General features: G+C 41.6%; 1 protein-coding gene across 1 annotated transcript in view; it reads right to left on the bottom strand.

Moving 5' to 3' along the window:
* LOC106568003 (protein KIBRA) overlaps positions 1-16,726 on the bottom strand; it is a 50,437-nt gene extending 33,711 nt beyond the window's left edge. The window contains exons 1-8 of the mRNA XM_014137976.2: positions 15,638-16,726; positions 10,189-10,298; positions 9,797-10,000; positions 9,243-9,319; positions 5,859-5,938; positions 4,591-4,720; positions 1,492-1,641; positions 1,184-1,254 (exon numbers count right to left, since the gene is read on the bottom strand). Coding sequence (XP_013993451.1) covers positions 1,184-1,254; positions 1,492-1,641; positions 4,591-4,720; positions 5,859-5,938; positions 9,243-9,319; positions 9,797-10,000; positions 10,189-10,298; positions 15,638-15,756 — 941 coding nt within the window. The 5' untranslated portion in view covers positions 15,757-16,726. The remainder of the gene's footprint in view (positions 1-1,183; positions 1,255-1,491; positions 1,642-4,590; positions 4,721-5,858; positions 5,939-9,242; positions 9,320-9,796; positions 10,001-10,188; positions 10,299-15,637) is intronic.
* Between the last annotated feature and the right edge of the window lie 6,399 nt (positions 16,727-23,125).

Genomic DNA, 23,125 nt, shown 5'->3' with positions numbered 1-23,125 from the left:
GAACACGTTTCACTCGGCTCTGTAGGCCATGAGCTCTCCAACCCTGTTCCAGACATGCTAGGCCTACAGGCTACAAGAGTTATTTGGCCATTTTAGTGGTGATACAAACCTTAACAAAGCATATAGGCCTATGGGCTAGGCTACATGAGACTATGCTTGGGAAAAAGTTGCACAAAAAATGGTTTATGCGCTGTTCCTTGCCTGCACACACTGGGCATCATTCACACGTGATAATATTCTCACCCATCAGACTATTCTCAATTTAATCTTGTCTTTACATGTACTAAATAATGTGTGTGAAATTAGTTATAATTTAGAAATGGGCCATTATCATGCACCTGTCGCAACAGGGGCGGTGGGAAATAGAAGACGTCATCCGTATGCACTTGAAGGAGGAGGCTTTCCCGCAGTTCATTTTCATGCCAGCCTGGTAGGCTACTCCGGTTGTAAAGCAAAGCAATATTAGGGAAGTTACTAAATAAATAAATAAATAAATAAATAAATAAAGTAGACCTAGCCTATAGAATCTTCCTCTTTTTAACAGAGGCCATCAAAAGTATTTTCTCACGCAATTGCATAGCCTATGGAAATGTTGCGCAACTCGGGCTTATAGGAACACATTTCATTCCATGCATCAACCAGCTAAGAGGAGCTGGCTCCCAATGCGCAACAGGTGATCCTATTCCGCTCAAACTCAATGAATTGGAACATCGACTGCGAGCCAGGCCTAATCGCCCGACATCAGTGCCCAACCTCACTAATGCTCTTCTGGCTGAAAGGAAGCAAGCCCCCACAGCAATGTTCCAACATCTAGTCAAAAGCCTTCCCAGAAGAGTGGAGGCTGTAAAAGAAGCAAAGGGGGGGACCAACTTCATATTAATGCCCCATGATTTTGGAATGAGTTGTTCGACGAGCAGGTGTCCTCATACTTTTGGTCATGTAGTGTACCTTTTTAGCTAATAGACTATTGTTAGAGTCTTCCAATGAACTGTGGGGAGGTCAAAACAACTGTCTACCAAATCTATTCAAAATGTTACTTCTACTTGCCAATATCATTCACCTGATGAGAAGACAAAATGTTATATTTTTTTAAATGTGCTAACATACGATGGGGTTCCCTAGGTCGTCGGTTGGCCTGGGAAAGAACATTTTGAAAACCCCTTATTTGGGTTACACAAGTTACCTTCTTTTTGCTTCTTCATACTTCAGGCTTAGTCGAACCTTCTCTGCCAACTTGTTGGTGTTGGTCCCAAACTGGATCAAACAAAAGAATAACAGAACTGAAGGTGTGGTGTGACAAACCTACATTCTGATCAATTAGTGATGCAACCAGTATCTGTGGATCATTCCATGGCACACTTCCAAAGGTTACACCTGGGTCCTGTTCATTAGGGCACACCAAAGCAAAACATTTTTAAACAGAAAACGAAAACAAGCGTTTCTTATTGGACAAGTCCAGGTAGTGCCTCCCAATTTGTCCATTCCTCTCACCTCAGCAGGTATGTCTGTCTGGGAGCTGGTTTCGGAGTAGAGTCGAGGGATGGACAGCTCAGAGTTGGCCAGGGAGGGGCTGCTGCCCCACAGGTCAGACTGAGAACCCACCGAGTCCAGCTGGAAGCCGTCCTTAAGCACTGCTAGTTTCTACAGGGAGGAGACAGACATACTGTATACAGGCTTGACACATCAGAGAGAAGTCACGGCTAGTAATAATTACATATTTTGCTGTGTGTCTTGCATTCACAAAAGCTCCTGTCCTATGGTTTAAATCTATAATACAGACCATAGTCGTGTTCATAGAGATAGAGTCCTGTACATTGCATAAAGATGTGTTTTTGCAAGTGGCCAAACATGGTAACCTACTTAAATCAATGATAAAATCAGTGCAGTCAGTGATAAAATCAGTCCTGATCTTCAAGGTTGTTGATAAATATCATAAATAGCTCAGCACTGAAGCACAGAGTGGAATGAACCTCATCTTTAATATTAAAGTACACAATTCAAGTAAAACCAGCAAAGACAAGACTGGCAACTGACACAATGCTGACTGAGTAGGACAGGCTTCATACACTGCAGTCAGACAGACAATACAAATCACACACACATACAGTTGACGTCAGAAGTTTACATACACTTAGGTTGGAGTCATTAAGACTCGTTTTTCAACCACTGCACATATTTCTTGTTAACAAACTATAGTTTTGGCAAGTCAGTTAGGACATCTACTTTGTGCATGACACAAGTAATTTTTCCAACAATTGTTTACAGACAGAATATTTCACTGTATCACAATTCCAGTGGGTCAGCATGGAAAATTCCAGAAAATGATGTCATGGCTTTGGAAGCTTCTGATAGGCTAATTGACACCATTTGAGTCAATTAGAGGTGTACGTGTGGATGTATTTCAAGGCCTACCTTCAAACTCAGTGCCTCTTTGCTTGACAGCATTGGAAAATCAAAAGAAATCAGCAAAGACCTCAGAAAATAAATTGTAGACCTCCATAGGTCTGGTTCATCCTTGGGAGCAATTTCAAAATGCCTGTATGTACCACGTTCATCTGTACAAAACAATAGTATGCAAGTAAACACCATGGGACCACACAGCCGTCATACCGCTCAGGAAGGAGACACGTTCTGTCTCCTAGAGATGAACGTACTTTGTTGCGAAAAGTGCAAATCAATCCCAGAACAGCAGCAAAGGACCTTATGAAGATGCTGGAGGAAACAGGTACAAAAGTATCTATATCCACAGTAAAATGAGTCCTATATCGACATAACCTGAAAGGCCGCTCAGCAAGGAAGAAGCCACTGCCTCAAAGCCGCCATAAAAAAAGCCAGACCACATTTTGCAACTTCACATGGGGACAAAAATCGTACTTTCTGGAGAAATGTCTTCTGGTCCGATGAAAAGAATAGAACTGTTTGGCCATAATGACCATCGTTATGTTTGGAGGAAAAAGGGGGAGGCTTGCAAGCCGAAGAACACCATCCCAACCGTGAAGCACTGGGGTGGCAGCATCATGTTGTGGGGGTGCTTTGCTGCAGAAGGGACTGGTGCAATTCACAAAATAGATGGCATCATGAGGCTGTAAAATTATGTGGATATATTGAAGCAACATTTCAAGACATCAGTCAGGAAGTTAACGCTTTGTCGCAAATGGGTCTTCCAAATGGACAATGACCCCAAGCATACTTCCAAAGTTGTGGCAAAATGGCTTAAGGACAACAAAGTCAAGGTATTGGAGTGGCCATCACAAAACCCTGACCTCAATCATACACAACATTTGTAGGTAGAACTGAAAAGGTGTGCGCGAGCAAAGAGGCCTACAAACCTGACTCAGTTACACCAGCTCTGTCAGGAGGAATGGGCCAAAATTCACCCAAGTTATTCTGGGAAGCTTGTGGAAGGCTAACCAAAACGTTTGACCCAAGTTAAACAATTTAAAGGCAATGCAACCAAATAGTAATTGAGTGTATGTAAACTTCTGACCCACTGGGAATGTGATGAAAGAAATAAAAGCTGAAATAAATCACTCTCTACTATTATTCTGACATTTCACATTCTTAAAATAAAGTGGTGATCCTAACTGACCTAAGACAGGGAATTTTATTAGGATTAAATGTCAGGAATTGTGAAAAACTGAGTTTAAATGTATTTGGCTAAGGTGTATGTAAACTTCCGACTTCAACTGTACATACAACTGAACTGTCAGCTGCAGAAGGCTGGGGAGGGGAGACAGCCCGGTGGAGAGAGAGAGAGCACATGAGAGAGAGAGTGGCTCTGCATTATTAAACACAACCCAGCCCCTACTAAGAAACACAGTCTTTGTTGTTTTCTACTGCCACCCAGATTAAAACTGGGGCACATTTGATGTGCGTACGTGCGTGTGTGTGTGTGTGTGTGTGTGTGCGTGTGTGTGTGTGTGTGTGTGTGTGTGTGTGTGTGTGTGTGTGTGTGTGTGTGTGTGTGTGTGTGTGTGTGTGTGTGTGTGCATGAGCGCACGTGTGTCCCACTCCCTCAGGTCAGAGCAGAGGAGGAAGCATGAAGAAGGTAGGTCGACTACCAACCCCTCCTCCAGCTCAGCTTCTAAAAGACTTAGCATGCTGGTGAATCATTGATTGAGCAGCAAAGTCATGACAGAGTCTGCAGTACCATGCAGTCTTGTCTGTCTGCTACTCAGCCCAGGGGCGCTGGGACAGGAGAGGGGAGATGGAGAGGTTGCAGGGGACACAGGTAACAAGGGAGGGTGGGAGACGCACCAGCAGAGAGAAAATGCTGTGCCGTGTGAGATGAAGAGGTACACGAGACCAAGACGAGACTCTGCAGTTCCTGTCTACTCCCTTTCTTCTTCGCTCTCTCCTCTCTCTTTCACTGCCTGACCATCAGCCCACCCCATCTCCCTCCCTACTCCTTTCCTTTCCTTTCCTTCCTTCCTTCCCTCCTTCCCATGACAGTAAGTCTAGCTCAAAACAGCCACCCGTTACCCCCCACACTCCCGCATCCTCTGATCCCCCCCATCGTCTCATATGAAGCTGACAGGCTGTCATCTACCCATCTCCTCATAGCAACACCTGATCCCCCTCCCCGCTTACCTGCATGAGCTCCTGTTTCTCCTTCTCCCCGGAGCTGATGGCGTCCTTGATAGACTTGACTTCGTTCAGAATGGCCTGCGCCTCATGGAGCTTGAAGCCGTACGGCGCACTGGACACCTTGTGATCGATCCTAGAGGGAGGTGACGGGAGGGGAGGAAGAGGGATAAGGTGGGACAGGGTTAAGGTGGGAGAGGGAGAGAAAGTGAGGAAGAAAAAGACAAGTTGGAAACTGATCAGACAGTGATATAGGTTATGAAACTGTGAATCAGTGAGTAGGCCTAAATACTACATAGATAGCACTATCAGACTTCTACATTTCTGCTCTCATATTTAACATCTTTAGTTTGGTGTTTGATAAAAAGGTATGTTGTTTAAAAAAACATGTTTCATTTTCACTATGAAAATACTACAGTGACATTTTTAAACCATCCTGATCTAATCTGGATTAGAGTGAACAATAACAAAAAACTAAGGATCCAGGACGGGAACCAAACTGGATTTTAAGGGCCACAGGTGTAGAGAGAGTAAAGAGCCTGAAGCCCAGACAGTCAGCTACAGATGGAGAGACCGTCCGTGGCAGCAGTATCAAATATGTAAAGTCAGTCAACAGCAAGGCATGCATGCAGTGGAATAACAGGTCATTCCACATTGTTCAGAGAGCAAAGGAGGGAGGGGGCAGCACTCCTTCACTGCAGACCAAGGAGAACTAGAACCAGTGAGGCCTATCCAAGCCTTTTCCACTTCAGTAGAAATATGCTGTTAGAATAGATACTCTCCTATTTCGGTCTTTTGTTATAAAGATCCTGAAGTATTTTCTCTGAGAAAGGAGAGTTCAGGACAGACAGGATGTTGCCGTGTTCGTATATTAGTACGGTTCCATGATTGTTGGTAAATGTTTGATAGCAAAATGAAGGTCACGGAAGAACGGTTGGAATCCAGTCGAACTACTATGTAGCTTGTCTTTCGTTTAAAAAAACGAAACTGAACTGAGGCAGGGCCCATCTGTCTTTTTCCACAACACAGATGCAAGAGGCGGCACTCCAGGCATTGAAAGAGAAATGTGTTTCACAGACAAATATTGTGATATTTGACCATTTTGAGGGTCATCATCAAATTCACTGTCAGGGAGCTGCCTTTTCGACCATAGTGAGATGAGGGCCTCGAGTGTGTTGATAATGGGAATCTTTTTACGGCTGTAGCGAAAAAAGCAGAAGCCTACTACTACTAAGTGTAATTGTGATAGTGTAATGATGTCGGGTTGCACTTACTCTTTCAGCGTTTCAAAGCCCTGCTCTTTATGCTGCAATTCTTGTTTCATGCAGGCGAGGTCCCTCTTCAGCTTATTCACCTGAGACAAAGAAATCAAATCTTATTTCTCACATACACATTAGCAGAAGTTAATGCGAGTGTAGCGAAATGCTTGTGCTTCTAGTTCCGACAGCGCAATAATATCTAACAAGTAATCTAACAATTCTCCAACAACTACCTAATACACACAAATCTAAAGGGGTGAATGAGAATATGTACATATAAGTATATGGATGAGCGATGGCCGAGCGGCATAGGCAAGGTGCAATAGATGGTATAAAATACAGTATATATATGTGATATGAGTAATATAAGATATGTAACATTATTAAAGTGACATTATTTAGAGTGCATTGAATAAAGTGGCTCGTGATCCATTTATTAAAGTGGCCAGTGATTGGGTCTCAATGTAGGCAGCATCCTCTCTGAGATAGTGATTGCTGTTTAGCAGTCTGATGGCCTTGAGTGACAAGAATAGAGTTATTTCACTGAGAAAAAAATAGTGCCCAAATCGAAATACTATTGATTACTGGCAATATGATCATGTTCGGCTTATTCAACTGAGAGAAACACACTGCATATTAAAGGTCGACCGATTATTCTTTTTCAACGCCGATACCGATTATTGGAGGACCCAAAAAAGCCGATGCTGATTAATCGGCCAATTTTTTTAAAATGTATTTGTAATAATGACAATTACAACAATACTGAATGAACACTTATTTTAACTTAATATAATACATCAATAAAATCAATTTAGCCTCAAATAAATAATGAAACATGTTCAATTTGGTTTAAATAATGCAAAAACAAAGTGTTGGAGAAGAAAGTAAAAGTGCAATATGTGCCATGTAAGAAAGCTAACGTTTAAGTTCCTTGCTCAGAACATGAGAACATATTAAAGCTGGTGGTTCCTTTTAACATGAGTCTTCAATATTCCCAGGTAAGATGTTTTAGGTTGTAGTTATTATAGGAATTATAGGACTATTTCTCTCTATACGATTTGTATTTCATATACCTTTGACTATTGGATGTTCTTATAGGCACTTTAGTATTGCCAGTGTAACAAACAGTATAGCTTCCGTCCCTCTCCTCGCGCCAACCTGGGCTTGAACCAGGAACACATCGACAACAGCCACCCTCGAAGCAGCGTTATCCATGCAGAGCAAGGGGAACAACTACTCCAAGTCTCAGAGCGAGTGACGTTTGAAACGCTATTAGCGCGCACCCCGCTAACTAGCTAGCCATTTCACATCGGTTACACCAGCCTAATTTCGGGAGTTGATAGGCTTGAAGTCATAAACAGCGCAATGCTTGAAGCACAGCGAAGAGCTGCTGGCAAAACGCACGAAAGTGCTGTTTGAATGAATGCTTACGAGCGTGCTGCTGCCTACCACCGCTCAGTCAGACTGCTCTATCAAATCATAGACTTTATTATAATATAATAAACACACAGAAAAACTAAACGTTTTTCCTTTCAGTGAAATACGGAACCTTTCCGTATTTTATCTAACGGGTGGCATCCCTAAGTTTAAATATTCCTGTTACATTGCACAACCTTCAATATTATGTCAAAATTACGTAAAATTCTAGCAAATTAGTTCGCAACGAGCCAGGCAGCCCAAACTGTTGCATATACCCTGACTCTGCATGCAATGAACGCAAGCGAAGTGACAATTTCTCCTGGTTAATATTGCCTGCTAACCTGGATTTCTTTTAGCTAAATATGCAGGTTTAAAAATATATACTTCTGTGTATTGATTTTAAGAAAGGCATTGATGTTTATGGTTAGGTACAGTTGTGCAACGATTGTGCTTTTTTCGCAAATGCGCTTTTGTTAAATCATCCCCCGTTTGGCGAAGTCGGCTGTCTTTGTAAGGAAGAAATAGTCTTCCAGTTCGCAACGAGTCAGGCGGCCCAAACTGCTGCATATACCCTGACTCTGTTGCAAGAGAAGTGACACATTTTCCCTAGTTAAAAGAAATTCATGTTAGCAGGCAATATAAACTAAATATGCAGGTTTAAAAATATATACTTGTGTATTGATATCCCTGCCGGCCAAACCCTCCCTAACCCGGACGCCGCTGGGCCAATTGTGCGCCGTGGGCCTCCCAGTCCCGGCCGGCTGCGACAGAGCTTGGACTCGAACGCAGAATCTCTGGTGGCACAGCTAGCAGTGCGATGCAGTGCCTTAGACCACTGCACCACCCGGGAGGCCCTATTCATACTATTTCATCCATCCACAAGATATAGTCCTGAAACAAAACTACGGTTGCTAGCCAAGCCGGCTGGTCGTTGCTTCTATTGGTTCGGTGGCCAGAGACGCAACCCAGTCATTCAGTCTTTTTGTTCTGTATCTATGGACGAGACCCAGTCGTTCATTCTAAATGTTCCATTGCCATACTGGCTGGCAACATTCTTATCCCTTGTTTGCTAGCTAGCCAACTACAGCTAACTTAGCCATGTCAAACGGTGCAAAAAGAACAACAGTAGCTGCATTTGTTTAAGCTGTTTTCTAGTGACATTTATTTGGATACATAAAAATGATGCCAGCTGATTCATGATTTCGACTGGCTGAGAAACGCTGCCTGCAACTCTCTTCCCGACCCCTACACGTTCATTACTATGGGACAGCTGGAGATCAAATTTGAATATTGAAACAATGTTGCAAATGTCGGAGAGACGGACAGTAAGGTTTATACAAATCACCGCTGCTGAAAACTAAATGTTAGCCTAAAAGAAATGTGAGATAACATCTATATGCTTTTTAATGGTGGAGATCATGTTAACTTCCCTGCCTGGGCTGATGAGACAGTGAATTGCGCAGTCAAATGGAAGAGAGTAAAAAGGCATTTTAACATCATAGATTTAGCTGTGGTAACTTGTGGAATAGACACTGGCTGGAATGCGCTTTTAACCAATCAGCATTAGCCCACCCATTGTATAATGTTGCACAACGCCAACCGGCAGCTCTGGGATTCGTCCCAAATGGCACCCTATGTAGTTAACTACTTTTGACCAGAGCCATATGGGCCCTGGTCAAAAGTAGTACAATATATAGGGAATGAGGTGCAATTTGGGACCCAGCCCTGGGTGGAGGTCTCAGACAAAGATGTCACTTACACACATTCCTCCTTTACAATGAGAAAGAGTTGTACACTCAGTCACTTAGCAACAGTCCTTAGGGATGAGAATTAAGCCAAAACAGGAGACTTAAGGACACATATGGGTATACACATCCATCCTAATGATTACTGAACACAAGTAAAGCAGGCCATCGTTGGAGTACGGAGATGGTGTAAAAAAAATACAATTTTTTATTTAAAAAAAGAACGGTTTCTTACCCTACTTTTGGAAGTGACTATCTCGGCTTTGAGGATTTCTGGGTCATATTTACTGCTGGAGGACGATCTGGAATTCACTGTGGAAGATAAGAGCCAGGGTGTTATCTAATCCTCTACATCGCGCTATTCAACTTCAAGGCCCTTCTCATCAATCCCCTGTGTGTTATCAAACTACTGTAAATCACCACTTCAAGTCTGAGCAATGGCAGAGGATTCCTCTTAGGAATGGAGTCAAATTAAATTAGTAGGGAGTAGCTTTAATTCCACAAAAATGTAAATTACTGAAAACTTGAGTGAACTATGATGTGCTGTAATCCTGTGATCAAATTGATGTGCACCTCCCCAGTGTCAAAAGTGTTGCATCACGCAGAAGAGTAATAAAAGACTACCAATCACTGTAGTTCTCTTCTGCCGCCTAATCTCTTTGGTTCCTTGCCCCCTGTTTACGTACAGCCCTTCAAGATTCCTGGCTTCTCTGCCCCTCATCACCGTTGCTACCTGCACACCTGTTCCTTCTGCCACCCCATAAACCTGCCCCCCCGGCTTGTCCTTACAGCTGGTCTGAGAGGTGGACTTGTCCCTCCAGGCGTCGTTAAGCTGGCGGTACTCCTGCTGGGCCAGGCGAAGCCGCTGCTCCTTCACCTGGTAGATCTCTTTCTGGGCGCTCAGCGAGTCCTTGGCCACGTCCAGGTACTCCCGCAGCATGACCTCCTGCTCCCGCTGCCACTGGGCCCGCGGGTCCTCCAGCTGAGTGCTCTCTGATGGTAGGAGAGGGGAAAGAGAGAGATCAATGGGAGAGGAAAGGGAGACGGAACATAAGAAACAAGAAAGAATGAAAGAAATGTTGAAATAATTTTGCATCTTGATTTGACTGGCCATGTGTTTCTTCACAAATGTGTGATGAATATGGGTGCCAGAAGTTAGTGTTATGGAGAATTGGACTCACTTGTGTTATGGTCCACATAGTAGGCCCCGACATTGGGGTCGTAGGCCTCCTCCCAACCCACTGGCAGCTCATCGCCAATGCAGTCAGCAAATGTCAGAGGTTTAGTCTGCCTGAAAATCACACACAAGAAACAACAGTCAACTGATGGTAAGAATTAGAGGTGTCACAGCAATAATAAATCAGGATGACCATGACAAGATTGTGGGCCATCCAGGGTCCATGCAAAGATAGATAATTTGGTTGTCACTGAGGGCTACCAGAACTGCACGATGTGTGTGTGTCTCTAATAAAAGGGGTCTAATTAGAATAGGTCTCTATTCGCCTCGAGTGGGGTTTGCAAAGCACAATAGCCGGAAGCTGGGACCTGGCATTTCACAAATTGCCTAGAGGTTTCTGAGGCAACCCCTCCAGGCCTTCCAACACCAAGCCAGGCTCAGGATCATAGGATACCCAAGAGACCTCAGTGGCCACCATACACAAAAGGCCCCTCAGGAAGACTCTACCAGCACGACCAATGTGCAAAGTGCCAATGGAAAAGGGGAAGGGAGCTATTTGCTGAGTAACGTCCAAGAATCAGCCTTTCAGTTCGTACATTAGGTGGGTTGGATATATTCGGTTGTTGTATTTTTCATGCTGATCTAACTTGGCACACTTGGGTTCACAATTAACCTAATACTAATTTCCCTCATAGCTATGACATTAACCTAGGCTGAAGGATAGACTACATAAGCTTATGCCAGTTATCAGTGGCGTAGGCTACATGTGGGAAAACGTGTCTTGATCTATTCCTTTGCTCAAACTCTTTTCTGCAGACGGCAGATATTACCATCCTCACAGAGATGTTTGCTCAGGGTGAAACCCAACGGGTTCCTTTTTAACTTTATGAATAATGAAAAAGGCCTGTTCTAAATGTATCTCAGAGGAAAAGGCTTCGCGGAGAAAAAAAAATAAAATTCCCAAAAAGCTGGCTGCTGGTGCCAGGTCCTTTGAGTGACTGTGTGCGCATCATCCCATTATTTGATTCATTCCACTGTCGCTGTCCTCTCACCCTTGCAAATCCAGTCCCCTAATCACTCGGAGCTGATGGCCGAACTCATCATTACCCTCCGAAAAGCGGGGACTTGCTGTCTCAATAGACCAATCAGAGGACTTTAAATAGGCCCAGAGCTTAGCGTGAGCCACTCACTGGCTGTGCATTGGCATGCAAGACCTCTTCCAGTCTGTCTGGAGTGGAAACCAGGCTAGACATCTCCTAATCTCTTCAGACAGTGATGAGTCTTCAATAACTCAATTGGGTAGTGAGTGAGTGACCCCCTTAAGGCTTCTATAATTGTCTTTTGTGAACCACATGATAAAACAAATCCTGTTTCTTTCCAGCCTTTTCCATAAGCTGTGTGATACAGGAAATACCAGGCGCGACCCACCCTTAGGAAAGCACTCCCCTGGAGGATAGGGTTTTTTCAAGATTCTGTTGAATCTATGTAAACCCATAAACTACTAGGCCTACTGTATGGGCAGTATGTGTGAGTTGCTTACAAATACAAGCATAAGTTGGTTTCCCCTAACTAATGCGTCACTGTCATCAAGAAGCTTAGCTAGCTAACTTGCTATCAAACAAACCAGCTATGTTTTGACTCAAAGTAAAGGGATGGTGTTTGGAGTTGGCAGGCCCGTTGAAATTGAAACGTTTTCTCCAGTGGTTAGCTTCAACGTGGACTATTCGACTGACTTGCAGTGTGCTTTTCTGGTGCCTTCGCGGCTGTCGTGGCTCCACCCAGGTGGGTGCTACACATCGGTAATGGAGGATTCTACCCATAAGAATCTGACTTTAGAGACTAATACTGAGAAGTGCTGCTTCAGAGATGGCAAGTGCTCTGATGAAAGGCTCTGGACCAGTCTGAAACCCCCTGGATGTGCCTCCCTCAGTTTCATCTCAGAACTGCCTCTACTTTACTTGTCCTCCTGTGCTGACTGCTTTGTTTTTCTCTTCATTATTTAACTAGGCAAGTCAGTTAAGAACAAATTCTGAAACCGCTGAAGCCATGAACTACCCTGCCTGACATTATCATCCATTCATTGCCATTTTTAATTTTTCTTCAAAAGTGCATGTATTTTTCATTTTTTTTGCTTAAAGTGCTTTGGATTGTAATGAAAATCACTATAAAAAAAGTTATAAATTCTCATTATTAATACTCCATGCAGACCAAGTAGGCCTTTATAGCGAGAGCGGATTTCAGAGTCCGTAGTTGTTGATTTGACAGGTTTAACCTTTAGCTAAGTGTTTCAAACAAAGACAGGGGGTCTGGCATTTCCTGGGGCCTCTTTTATCAAAAGGTGCGTGCGCACAAAAAAAAGACAACTGGTGCAGGCAAGGTTTTCCCACAAAGGTTGGTATTTATCCATTTTGAACTTGACGGGAAAGTGCGCGCATCGCCACGCAAATCTCAGACCATGAATACGCAAAACTTCTAGTGGTTGATCAACTGTATTGCAAGCAAATAGTTATTTTTGTGGAAATGGAGGTGTTTGATTCACAGGAATTATAATAATGGTAGACTAATAAAAAAACATTAAAACGTAGGCCTAATGTTAATACAGATAAATGTTAGCCTATTATTGTTGTTTAGCGGGAATAAACCAGTCATGTCAGAAAAGGAGAGACATGCCCTACAATATGATTGATTTGGGCCTATTTAATAAAAGTAAGATATTGTATTTTTCTTAGGCGACATGCTGCTATGCAATTTTTAATAAGGCATGGTTGATAAGAGGCCCTAGGTGAGCTGCAGCATTACTAGTCGAGTGGCAGTGTAAAAAACACTAGGCAGGTTTGCATACAAAGTCAAAAGCAGGTGATAATGCTCTAATGCAAAGCGACAAAGAGTGCGGCAGAGTGCAAACATGTGGGAGCATAACTGAATGATGAGTCAGACTTTCATTCATCGCACTATAAATTCCTCAAGTCAAATTTATGAGACTCCAACCTACATTTCATAGCTCTCAAGGTCCAACAATAAAGTAGTGCTGCTAGCTGCTTCAACTCCCCTCTTGCAACAGCTTGGTATCTGGGAGATAACATTCCATTCAGCTGACAGAATGCGTTGGGTGTGTGCGTCACCATGAGGGTGGATAAACAATATGTCTTGCTGAGGTATGTGAATGCAGCCCAGAAAGATACTGACAGGGCAGAGGCCAACGAGATGCATGCATGTATGCATGGTATGAATGTAGGGCTGAGTCCTCCAGTTACCAGCTCCATTAAGCCTAACAGGCTTCATTCTTGAGCTTAAAGGATAACATTACTCAGATTTGATAGGCTAAGGGGACCAAAGAGCAAAAGTTATCATTACATGGTCAGATTGCCATACTACAATACCTTTGGGATATCTTGTAGTATTTGAAGATGTTATAGGCCTGTAATAGCTGTAGAACGTATAATAATGGAATAATAGAACTTTGATCACACTTGGCTGGTACATTCTTTGGTTCCACAGTGAGAGGTGTTTGTGAAAGCACATTTTTCACCAATAGGACAGACCAGTCTAATGGGAATTTGTCATCATCATCAGTAGGCCTCCTAATAACTCCTCATCAGCTGTTGCTCAGCACAGCAAAATAAATGTCTTAGTGCTGAACAGCAGTAGAAAAATATGTAAAAGTCCAATGACAGTTTTGGGCCAGTCTGGTCATTTCATTCTGAGTTCATTACTTTGAGAATGGCTGTGTCTCATCTCAGACTTTGTACTCTGGGCTGGCTTCATGTTCTACTGTGCCCTCCAACAGATCACTGAACAGCATAGGAGACATGATCCTGTATGGCACAGTTGGTAGAGTGTGGCGCCATTGATGCCAAGGTTGTGGGTTTGATTCCCATATGTAAAATGTATGCACGTGTGACTTGTCACTTTGGATAAAAGTGTCTGCTAAATGGCCTATATTATATATTAGAAGACAGGCCTATGATTTACAGAAGACGGACCCTTTACAGTGGCAGTCTATGTTCCTCACTTGGCTCAACCCCTCTCCTTTTGACCACAACTCTTTCCCAAGTTGTGATGTTGTACTTTGACCCTGTGCACATTGGCAAGCAGTGAAAGGGATTTTAAATGAATCAGTCTTTACTTTACAGCCTCTGTGCTCAGCCCTCCTCAGCCGTGCATTTTAGGAATGTGTGTTGAGGTCTTTGTTTACAAAGTTCTGCCATCTTGGTCTTGCTGCTACCAAGGCATTTCACCAAGGAGGTGGAGAGGTCTGTGCCCTTGCTTCTGTCATGTTATTGGGCTTTTAATTATGGTTCTGTGTGCTGACTGCAACAATGACAGCCACCAAGGAAAACAGGTGTAACTGTTGACACAAAGCCTATTTTAAAATCTTGTCACATAATATGAAGGCCTATCCTTATCCAGAACCAAGGCTGAATGAAAAAAAAATGTATCCCATAATCTCAAGCATTCCAGAACTAAGCTATTAAAAGAGATTTTGTGTCAAAGTCCGAGTGGATTTAAGTAACTGGTAAAACGAAATTAGTTCCACAGTATGGTTGACAGTGAGTTTCTGTATAAATGAGACCCTGGCTGTCATGACCAAGTTCTAAGGATTGTAAGCCTATTACACTAAAAGATTACAAGGGGGAAAACTAACTCAAACCTCGAGGGCTAATTTCTAATCACAGGAATGCAAATGAATGCCCGGGTGACCATGAGCCACATTCCTGAGGAAAATCTTCATGTTTTTTTCCATCAACACCCAGGCTTGATTTATAGTAGCCTGGGCAGACGCTATGGATCTCCACTATCATCTGGGATTAATGTGCCAAACCAGTAATAATACACTTGTCCTCCTGCGATCGGTTCCTCCATTTAGGCTGCAAAGGCATCGGTCTCCTCCTCGATTACCGTTAATGGCGTGCCGATTCGAAAAAAACGGGAAATGTATACATACTGTAGTTAAACAGCATTTGCCCCCATTTTCGGACAACTTCTGGTTGTTGCATGCGAGGGGCAACATCAGGAAGTAGCATTAGCCACTCTAGCATGATGATGGAAAATTGTGCTTTATTATGACAATACGCGAAATGCCATTAAAGCTAGTTAGAGGAAACCGATGCTTATAAAGCCTGAATGGAGGATGTTTTATGTACGAATTGGTCGCGGGGGACACTAGTTTATTACCGGCTGGGCACATTAAACCAAGACGATAGTGCAGCTCCATAGCGCACACTCGCTGCTGACCAGGCTAGATTTATAGCCTACTTTGTTACATTGTGTGACACCTAAGAAAATGTGATGTAAACTCAAAGATTGCAGTTGAGTCCATTCATTAAGTGCCAAGTGAACCATTAGATTATGAGCACTTGATGTATGCTGATTGGTGATATGCGCTATCAACAACAATCTATCAGCAAGACTCAACTGCTTGCTTTTAGAGTCACTGGAATGTCATACCATACCTGTCTCTTGGATCAATCCAACTGGTGGCGTGGTTGATGTGGTCGATGTAGTAGACTTTCCCGTCAAAATCCAGGGATTCTTCCCAACCCTCTGGTAGTGGTAACTCCTTCCTTGGCATGTCAGACGAGTCTCCATGTAATATTCTCTGCAAGTCCTCTAAATTCTATCGAAGGTAATCCACGTTTTGTTGTATGAAGTATCGTAAAATCCCAAATGTGAAAACCATCACTCGTTTCCATCAATTCACAAATTCTGGCCTGTGTGTGTGTTGTATTACGTTATAATCCATAACGTGTCGCCGTGAATATTCCCAGAGTACGAGTAGAAAAGGTTTGCCAAACAGTGGGTGTCTTCACAACGAAGCAATGTGATACAATTTCCTAAATGAAACAATGTTACCAGCACTGATGCTTACCAGTTATTTTGTTGCCGTTTAACTCAGCTGTAGGCTAACAATATTACAACCATGCTCACATTGGAATTGAGAGAGAGTGATGTTCCACGAGATAAATCCCTAACGCGCATTTGAAATCATCGTTGTTCAATGGTCATTTGTTCGTCTATGTACAATACATTGTAGAACATGAAACAAACTTCATTACAACTTTTCAAGCGGGTTGTCCAAGGACTGTGTCGGGACAGCTCGACTCCTTACTGGATATTCAGATGAACCGAAAAGTGTATTTGAAATGTGCAAATCCAGCCAAGGTTTGGAGTACGAGTAGAAAGGTTACTCTCACTCACCATCACCAAGGTTGTCTCACCATCCAACAAGAAGCTTTTCTTAAATATTTTAGATCCTTTTTCGCTCACTGGCCACCATGTTTAGCTAGCGAGAACTATGCTAACCAGTCACCCTCTCGTGCTCAATCATATATTCCCTTATCCACAGAAGTAAGCGCCATTTATCTCCACATTCACGGTAAATGTTCGTGCAAAATTCCGGTAAATCCACATTGAAGTTGTCTACTTAGCCATCTATCTATAATTGTTTGTTAAAATGTTTCCCTTTTTCCTTAAAGAGGCAGTAGCAAGTCGCCTTCCAGAGTACTGTTTCGGTTGGTCGCGATTCACACCCGTGTTAAGCCAGCCACAATAAGAATTAGCGCCAATAGTGGCGTTTGCCTTCAGAATAAAAGTCCGCCATTGAAAGTGATTCAAACTAAAACAAATAGTGGAATCGTGCCATATTTGGACTATGTTAATAAACATAGTCGGAATGTTGTTATATAAATTCAACAAAATATAATAATAAGTTAATGTGGCTCATTTCGCACTGGTGTTTAATATTTAGTCTGTACAGTACAATATGAATGTTCAATACACACAATAGACTGACTAGAAAGGTGATTTCCCACTGTCAAAGTCCTCCAACAAGAGCTAAGACGCTTATATTTGTGTAAACTCCACACAGTTGTGTTCTGTGAGTGTCACCGAGTAGGCTAATACCCCATTTCATGGGTGCAACATCCTTAGGTTAGGCTGTACAGTGCATGTATGCCCCCAATGCAATTCTAAAGTCTAATACATTGACTACATAGTGCGATTTCAACAGATTTTTACTTTTTGGTGTAAAATTAACAAATGATTGTCTGTTGTTGAATTTATATAACAACATTCCGACCTTGTTTAGCATTATCTAGTCCAAATAAGGCATGATTCCACTTTTTGTTTCAATCATTCAATTGACGATTTGTATTTTGAAGGCAAGCTCTAAATTCCTCTATTGTGGCTAATCCTTATTGTCGCTAGCTTCACACAGGTGCGATTCGCGAAGGTTCAAGGCTCGCGATGCTGTTGAATTACGTCATACAGGTGCTTCTGCACTGGGGGCTCATTTATATTTTATACTTGTGTTCCCACATGTTCTTCATGTATTGATTTGTTGTTAATAAAAAAAAATATGATAATAAATAAATACATTTAAAAAAAATGAAAAGGCTCATTTATATTTAGAACTTTTGCCTAAATTTCACATTAAATATCTGCATGTGCCATTTCTGAAAAGACTGCGTACCTCAAAATTGAGATTCATACATTTGGGCACACCATACATGCACATGTTTCCCGTTATAAAATCATTGTGAAAAAGCATTATAATTCTGCCCTGAAAACAACCACAGCCATAAAGTCAAAATTGGCAATATCGTAAAAATTCATGATTTGACTTTTTTTTTTATAGCTTTTTGGTCTTAATTGAATTAGGGTTAGGCATAAGATTAGCAGTATGGTTAGGGTTAGGACGTTAACAAGGCACACTTCATCTAAACTCCTCAACATTTACTGGATTGGTTGAACAGTGCAGAAGAAAACCTCAGTTTTTCTTCTTGTCAAGACCAGTATGCAGGGAATCTAGTTGCAGGCATCTATTTTATGCTTATGTTAGGTTATGGTGACAATAACGCCTTTATTATTAGATGTGCGCTTGCTGAAGGCAAAGCACAACTCTTGATTTATTACATTCTCTTATTAATGGGACTTGTGACAGCAAAAGTCCCTGTTTAAATCTTCAGCATACTGTACTTCAGACTTTTTAGTGTGGCTTGCAAAAGCAGCCACACTCTACAATTGCACAAATTACTTCTGACTTATATTTATTGTGTGGCTTGCGAAAGCAGCCACACTTCAATATTGTAAAAATGATTTCGGACATATTATTATTATTTTGAACACTTGTACTCTTACACCGTTTAAGGTGGAAACGCCATTCAAACTTTAAAACGTGTAGACTAGGTTGCTTGCATACAACTTTTTTACCTTTTTGCACTCCGTCCACTTGCATGGGATTTCCTCAATATTCTAAAGCTCCCCAGTGTGACATCATCACTTCCATCTTCCATTAACTGTAAAGCAACATTGCAACTTTTGACACAAATGAGCTACTTTGACCACTTTTTACTGACCAAAAGTAGTGCCCACTACTGACCACAATTACTCATCACAATTACTGAAGCACACAACTACTGACCACAGCTACTGACCACAACCACACAACTAATGACCACAACCACACAACTCCTGACCACAACTAATGACCACCAGGGGTCTAAAGTACTTCAGTCGTTTTTTGTGGTATCTGTACATTATTTTACTATTTATATTTTTTACTACTTTTAATTCCACTCTTCTACATTCCTAAATAAAATGTACTTTTTACTCCACACATTTTCCTTGGCACCCAAAGGTACATTTTTAATGCTTAGCAGGACAGAACAATTGTCCAATTCACACATTTATCAAGAGAACATCCCTGGTCTTGCCTAATGCATCTGATCTGGCAGAACAAGCTAAACGCAAGTGCTTCGTTTGTAAATTATGTCTGTGTTAGTGTTCCCCTGGCTATCCGTAAATGTAAAAAAACAGAAAATTATTCAGTCTGGTTACTCACCACAACCACTTACAACAACTACTGACAAAAACACACAACTACTGACTACAAGCACACAATTAATGACCACACAACTACTGACCACAACTGACCACAACCACACACTTACTGGCCAAACAACTACTGACCACAATTACTGACTAAAAGTACTGACCACAATCACTGACCAATCTCACTGACCAAAATCACTGTCCACAACTACAACCACACAACTACTGACCATAGCTACTGACCACAACTCCTGACCACAACCACACAACTACTGACCACAACTAATGACCAAAATGACTGACCACAACCACAGCACTACTGACCAGATCCAAACAACTACTGACCACAACACAGCTACTGACCACAACACAACTACAGACCACAACTCCTGACCACATCCACACAACTACTGAACAAAACTATTGACCACAACCACTAAGCTACTGAACCTCACAACTACTGAAGCACACAACTGCTGACAACAACCACTGACCACAACCACACAATTACTGACCACACAACTTCTGACCACAACAACTGACCACTGCTGACCACAACTACACAATTACTGGCCAAACAACTACTGACCACAACCACACAAGTACTGACCACAACTACTGACCACACAACTACTGAACCACAACCACAAAATGAATAACCACAAATACTGACCACAACAACATCTCAAACTAAGGGCATCCATGACAGAGTCAGAAGCGTTCATCCATGTATACGGGTAAGAGTCTAGCTACATTTTCAGATATTATGCGTTTCTAATTTCGTCCGAAAGTCCTTTTCATTGCAAGTTAAAGCGTAATGTCAGCTAGCTAACATTAGCTGCCTGGCTCACTAGCTAACGTTACGTGTATGATCTGTGTAGGAGCTCTGGAAATAGGCCCAAATTCCGAGTTGGATGACTGTTCAAATCAATTTTTCCCAGTCGGAGTTAGTTTTTTTCCAAGTTCCCAATTGTTTGAACATGGCATTAGTATTGGAATTATGGTTCATTGTTCAGCTAGCTAGATGTCTAAACAAAAAAAATCCACTATGCAAGTAACCATTTCACTGTACCGTTTACACCTTCTGTATCCTGTGCACGTGACAGAGAAACTTAGATTTGGTTTGATATAGTGTGTGTTTACCAGAGATGGTAACATGACCTGCACCAAAGTCAGATTAGGATTTGGCCAAGGACTAGATAAAGTTAATTTTTACTACTACTTTTTGCTACTACTTTCATCACTTTTAGTCTTGTAATCATTGGTTGTTTACTACACTGTGAATCCTTAAAGAGATGGGTGGTGCTAAGGCTTAAGAGGGTGTGAACAATGCTTAATGGGTGTAGACAAAGAAGAGCTCTCCAATGGTAGTACCAAAACATTCACAAGCCATTTTCTCAAAAAGTTAAACTTTTAAAGCATAATTACTTTCTCATTGTTCATTAACTGCAGTGTATGATATATCATTTTCTAACTCAGAGTCTCTAATTGTATCCAATAAAAAAAAAACACAACTAAAACATTTTCTACATAAGACCAAATCGAGCTGGTCAGTCACATTTTTATTTTATAAAGTGGTTTCTTGCATCAAACACATCAACATGTTCAGTCCCCTCCTTGTCTGATGGATATGCGGATAAACAGGTTAATGACAAGCCATGCATGTTTTTATCAAAAGTCTCATGGAATGTAGACCTACATTGAAAACCACAAATTGGTTTCTACTGGGGTGAATGATAGAACAGCTTTTTCCTTGTTATAATGTTATGGGGTGCATTTTCTCCATAGTTTTTTTTAATGGTAGGCCACTCTGGTAGGCCTACATTATAATCAAATAGCCACAGTAGGCTACTTGACCACTGTCTGAACCTGTAACTTAAAGCAGGTACAGCCTCAGTGTTCACAGTAAACGCGCACTGGAAGTTGCACAGAATTTTCACAATGTTCAAGTTTGCGCTGAGCAGACCTGACATTTTCTCAGTGCTGAAAAAACATTAGAAGGAACATCACTACTGACCACAACCACACAACTACTGACCACATAACTACTGACCATAACGCCTAACCACAACCACACAACTACTGACCTCAACCACTGACCTCAACCACACAAATATTGACCACAACCACACAACTACTGACCACAATTACTGACCAAAACTCCTAACCACAAAACTACTGACCACAACCACCCAACTACTGACCACAACCACACAACTGCTGACCACACAACTACTGACCACACATCTAATCACCATAACTACTGACCACCACAACTACTGACCACCACAAACATACAACTACTGACCACAACCACAAAACTACTAACCGCATCTATTGACTACTACTGAAGACAACTACTGACCACAATCACACAACTACTGGCCACAAATACTGACACAACCACTAAACGACTTACCACAACAACTGACCACACAACTAATGACCTCAATCACACAATTACTGACCACACAACTACTGACCACAACCACACAATTACTGACCACACAACTACTGAACCACACAACTAATAACCACAAACAAAACTACTGACCACAACTACCGATCACAACCACACAACTACAAAACTACAACTACTGGACACAACCCTACAACTACTGACCAAAACTATTGACCACAACTACTGACCATAACCACACATTTACTGACCGCAACTAATGAACCACACAACTACTCACCAAAACTACAACCACACAACTACTGTTCACAAAACTACTAAACCACACAACTAATGACCACAACAACACAACTGCTGACCACAATCGCTGACCACAAGTACTGGCCATGTTCATACTGTAGGGCCCAAAGAACCGACAACACAACTACACATCTACTGACCGGTCTGCACTAGTTACAATTAGCTAGCTCTGGTTCGCACTAGCTCTGGTCTAGCTCTGGTCTGCACTATAAATTACAACTACTTAAATGACCAATAATTATCATATCATACCCACCAACAATAATTGTAACTGTTCAAGCTAGAGACATCAAACCAACTTTCACATGTTCAGGCTATCCTATCATATCAACCAATCAATCTTTTGATTTTCCTACTTTTTCTACCATAACTAGTAACCACCATTACTACTCGAGACACTCCCACCAACGTAACCACCGACTATAAATATATCAATTTGCAACATTTCCATAAAATAGCCCACCAAGAGTAACTTTTGAATGGTTCAAGCTAGAAACACCAAACCAACTTTCATTTGTTCAGGCTATCCTAACTTTTCATCGACCTACTTTTTAAACTATAACCAGTCATCACCATTACCACTGCAGACACTATCACGACTATAATGTACTTCAAAACCATACATACTTTAAAACAAGCTAGCAAACACACCACATTTTCTTCAGGAAATGTACTTTTAGCCTAAAGATTGATTTATTAGATAGAACTACAGCTAGCTACCAGTAGGTCTACATACAAACCTATTCTACATAGTTCTTCAACTACCACAAAAAATACTTTTAAAGAGCTGACATTACTAAATGCACCATCATATTTCTCTCCCCAAATAATTGCCAACAACTTTATAATCATTACATCATCAAACAACTCAAATTCAAACTTCATTCATACTGAACGTTTTACAAATGTAAATCATGCATCTATTTATCTGAAATCCTGCTTTTTATTCCCATGTTCTGATAGAAGATTGCTTTCTTCTTTTAGTTCACACACAACTGTAGTTTAGACATTATGATCTAACTGCCCAACAATCTAAAGTAATACGCTTGATAGTGTAGTCTATCAAAGTAATCAGATCAATTATTTTACTAAATTTAACTTTGACTATATTTAACTTCTTGGCTTAAGTATAACATTTGAAACTTCTTCCACTACCACAAAAATATTCAGTAAAGAGTTAAAGCAAGTTCCACCAATTTTTCTTCATGGAAAATTACCATCTAGTTATTATTATTATTTTTTTTCTCTTTACAGTGCTAATCCTCTTACACCGTTGAACTCCATTTCTAGTGTCGTGGAAATTCAACACCAGGGACACCTGAAGTCAATATTAAATTAATCGTTCTTTATTATCAGAAAGTTGGAGAGGTTCCAACAAACTTAATGCACC

This window comes from Salmo salar, chromosome ssa13 (genome assembly GCF_905237065.1).
Source record: "Salmo salar chromosome ssa13, Ssal_v3.1, whole genome shotgun sequence".
NCBI lineage: Eukaryota > Metazoa > Chordata > Actinopteri > Salmoniformes > Salmonidae > Salmo > Salmo salar.
The sequence above is the reverse complement of the archived record's forward strand: the minus strand, read 5'-3'. Positions and strand labels throughout refer to the sequence as shown.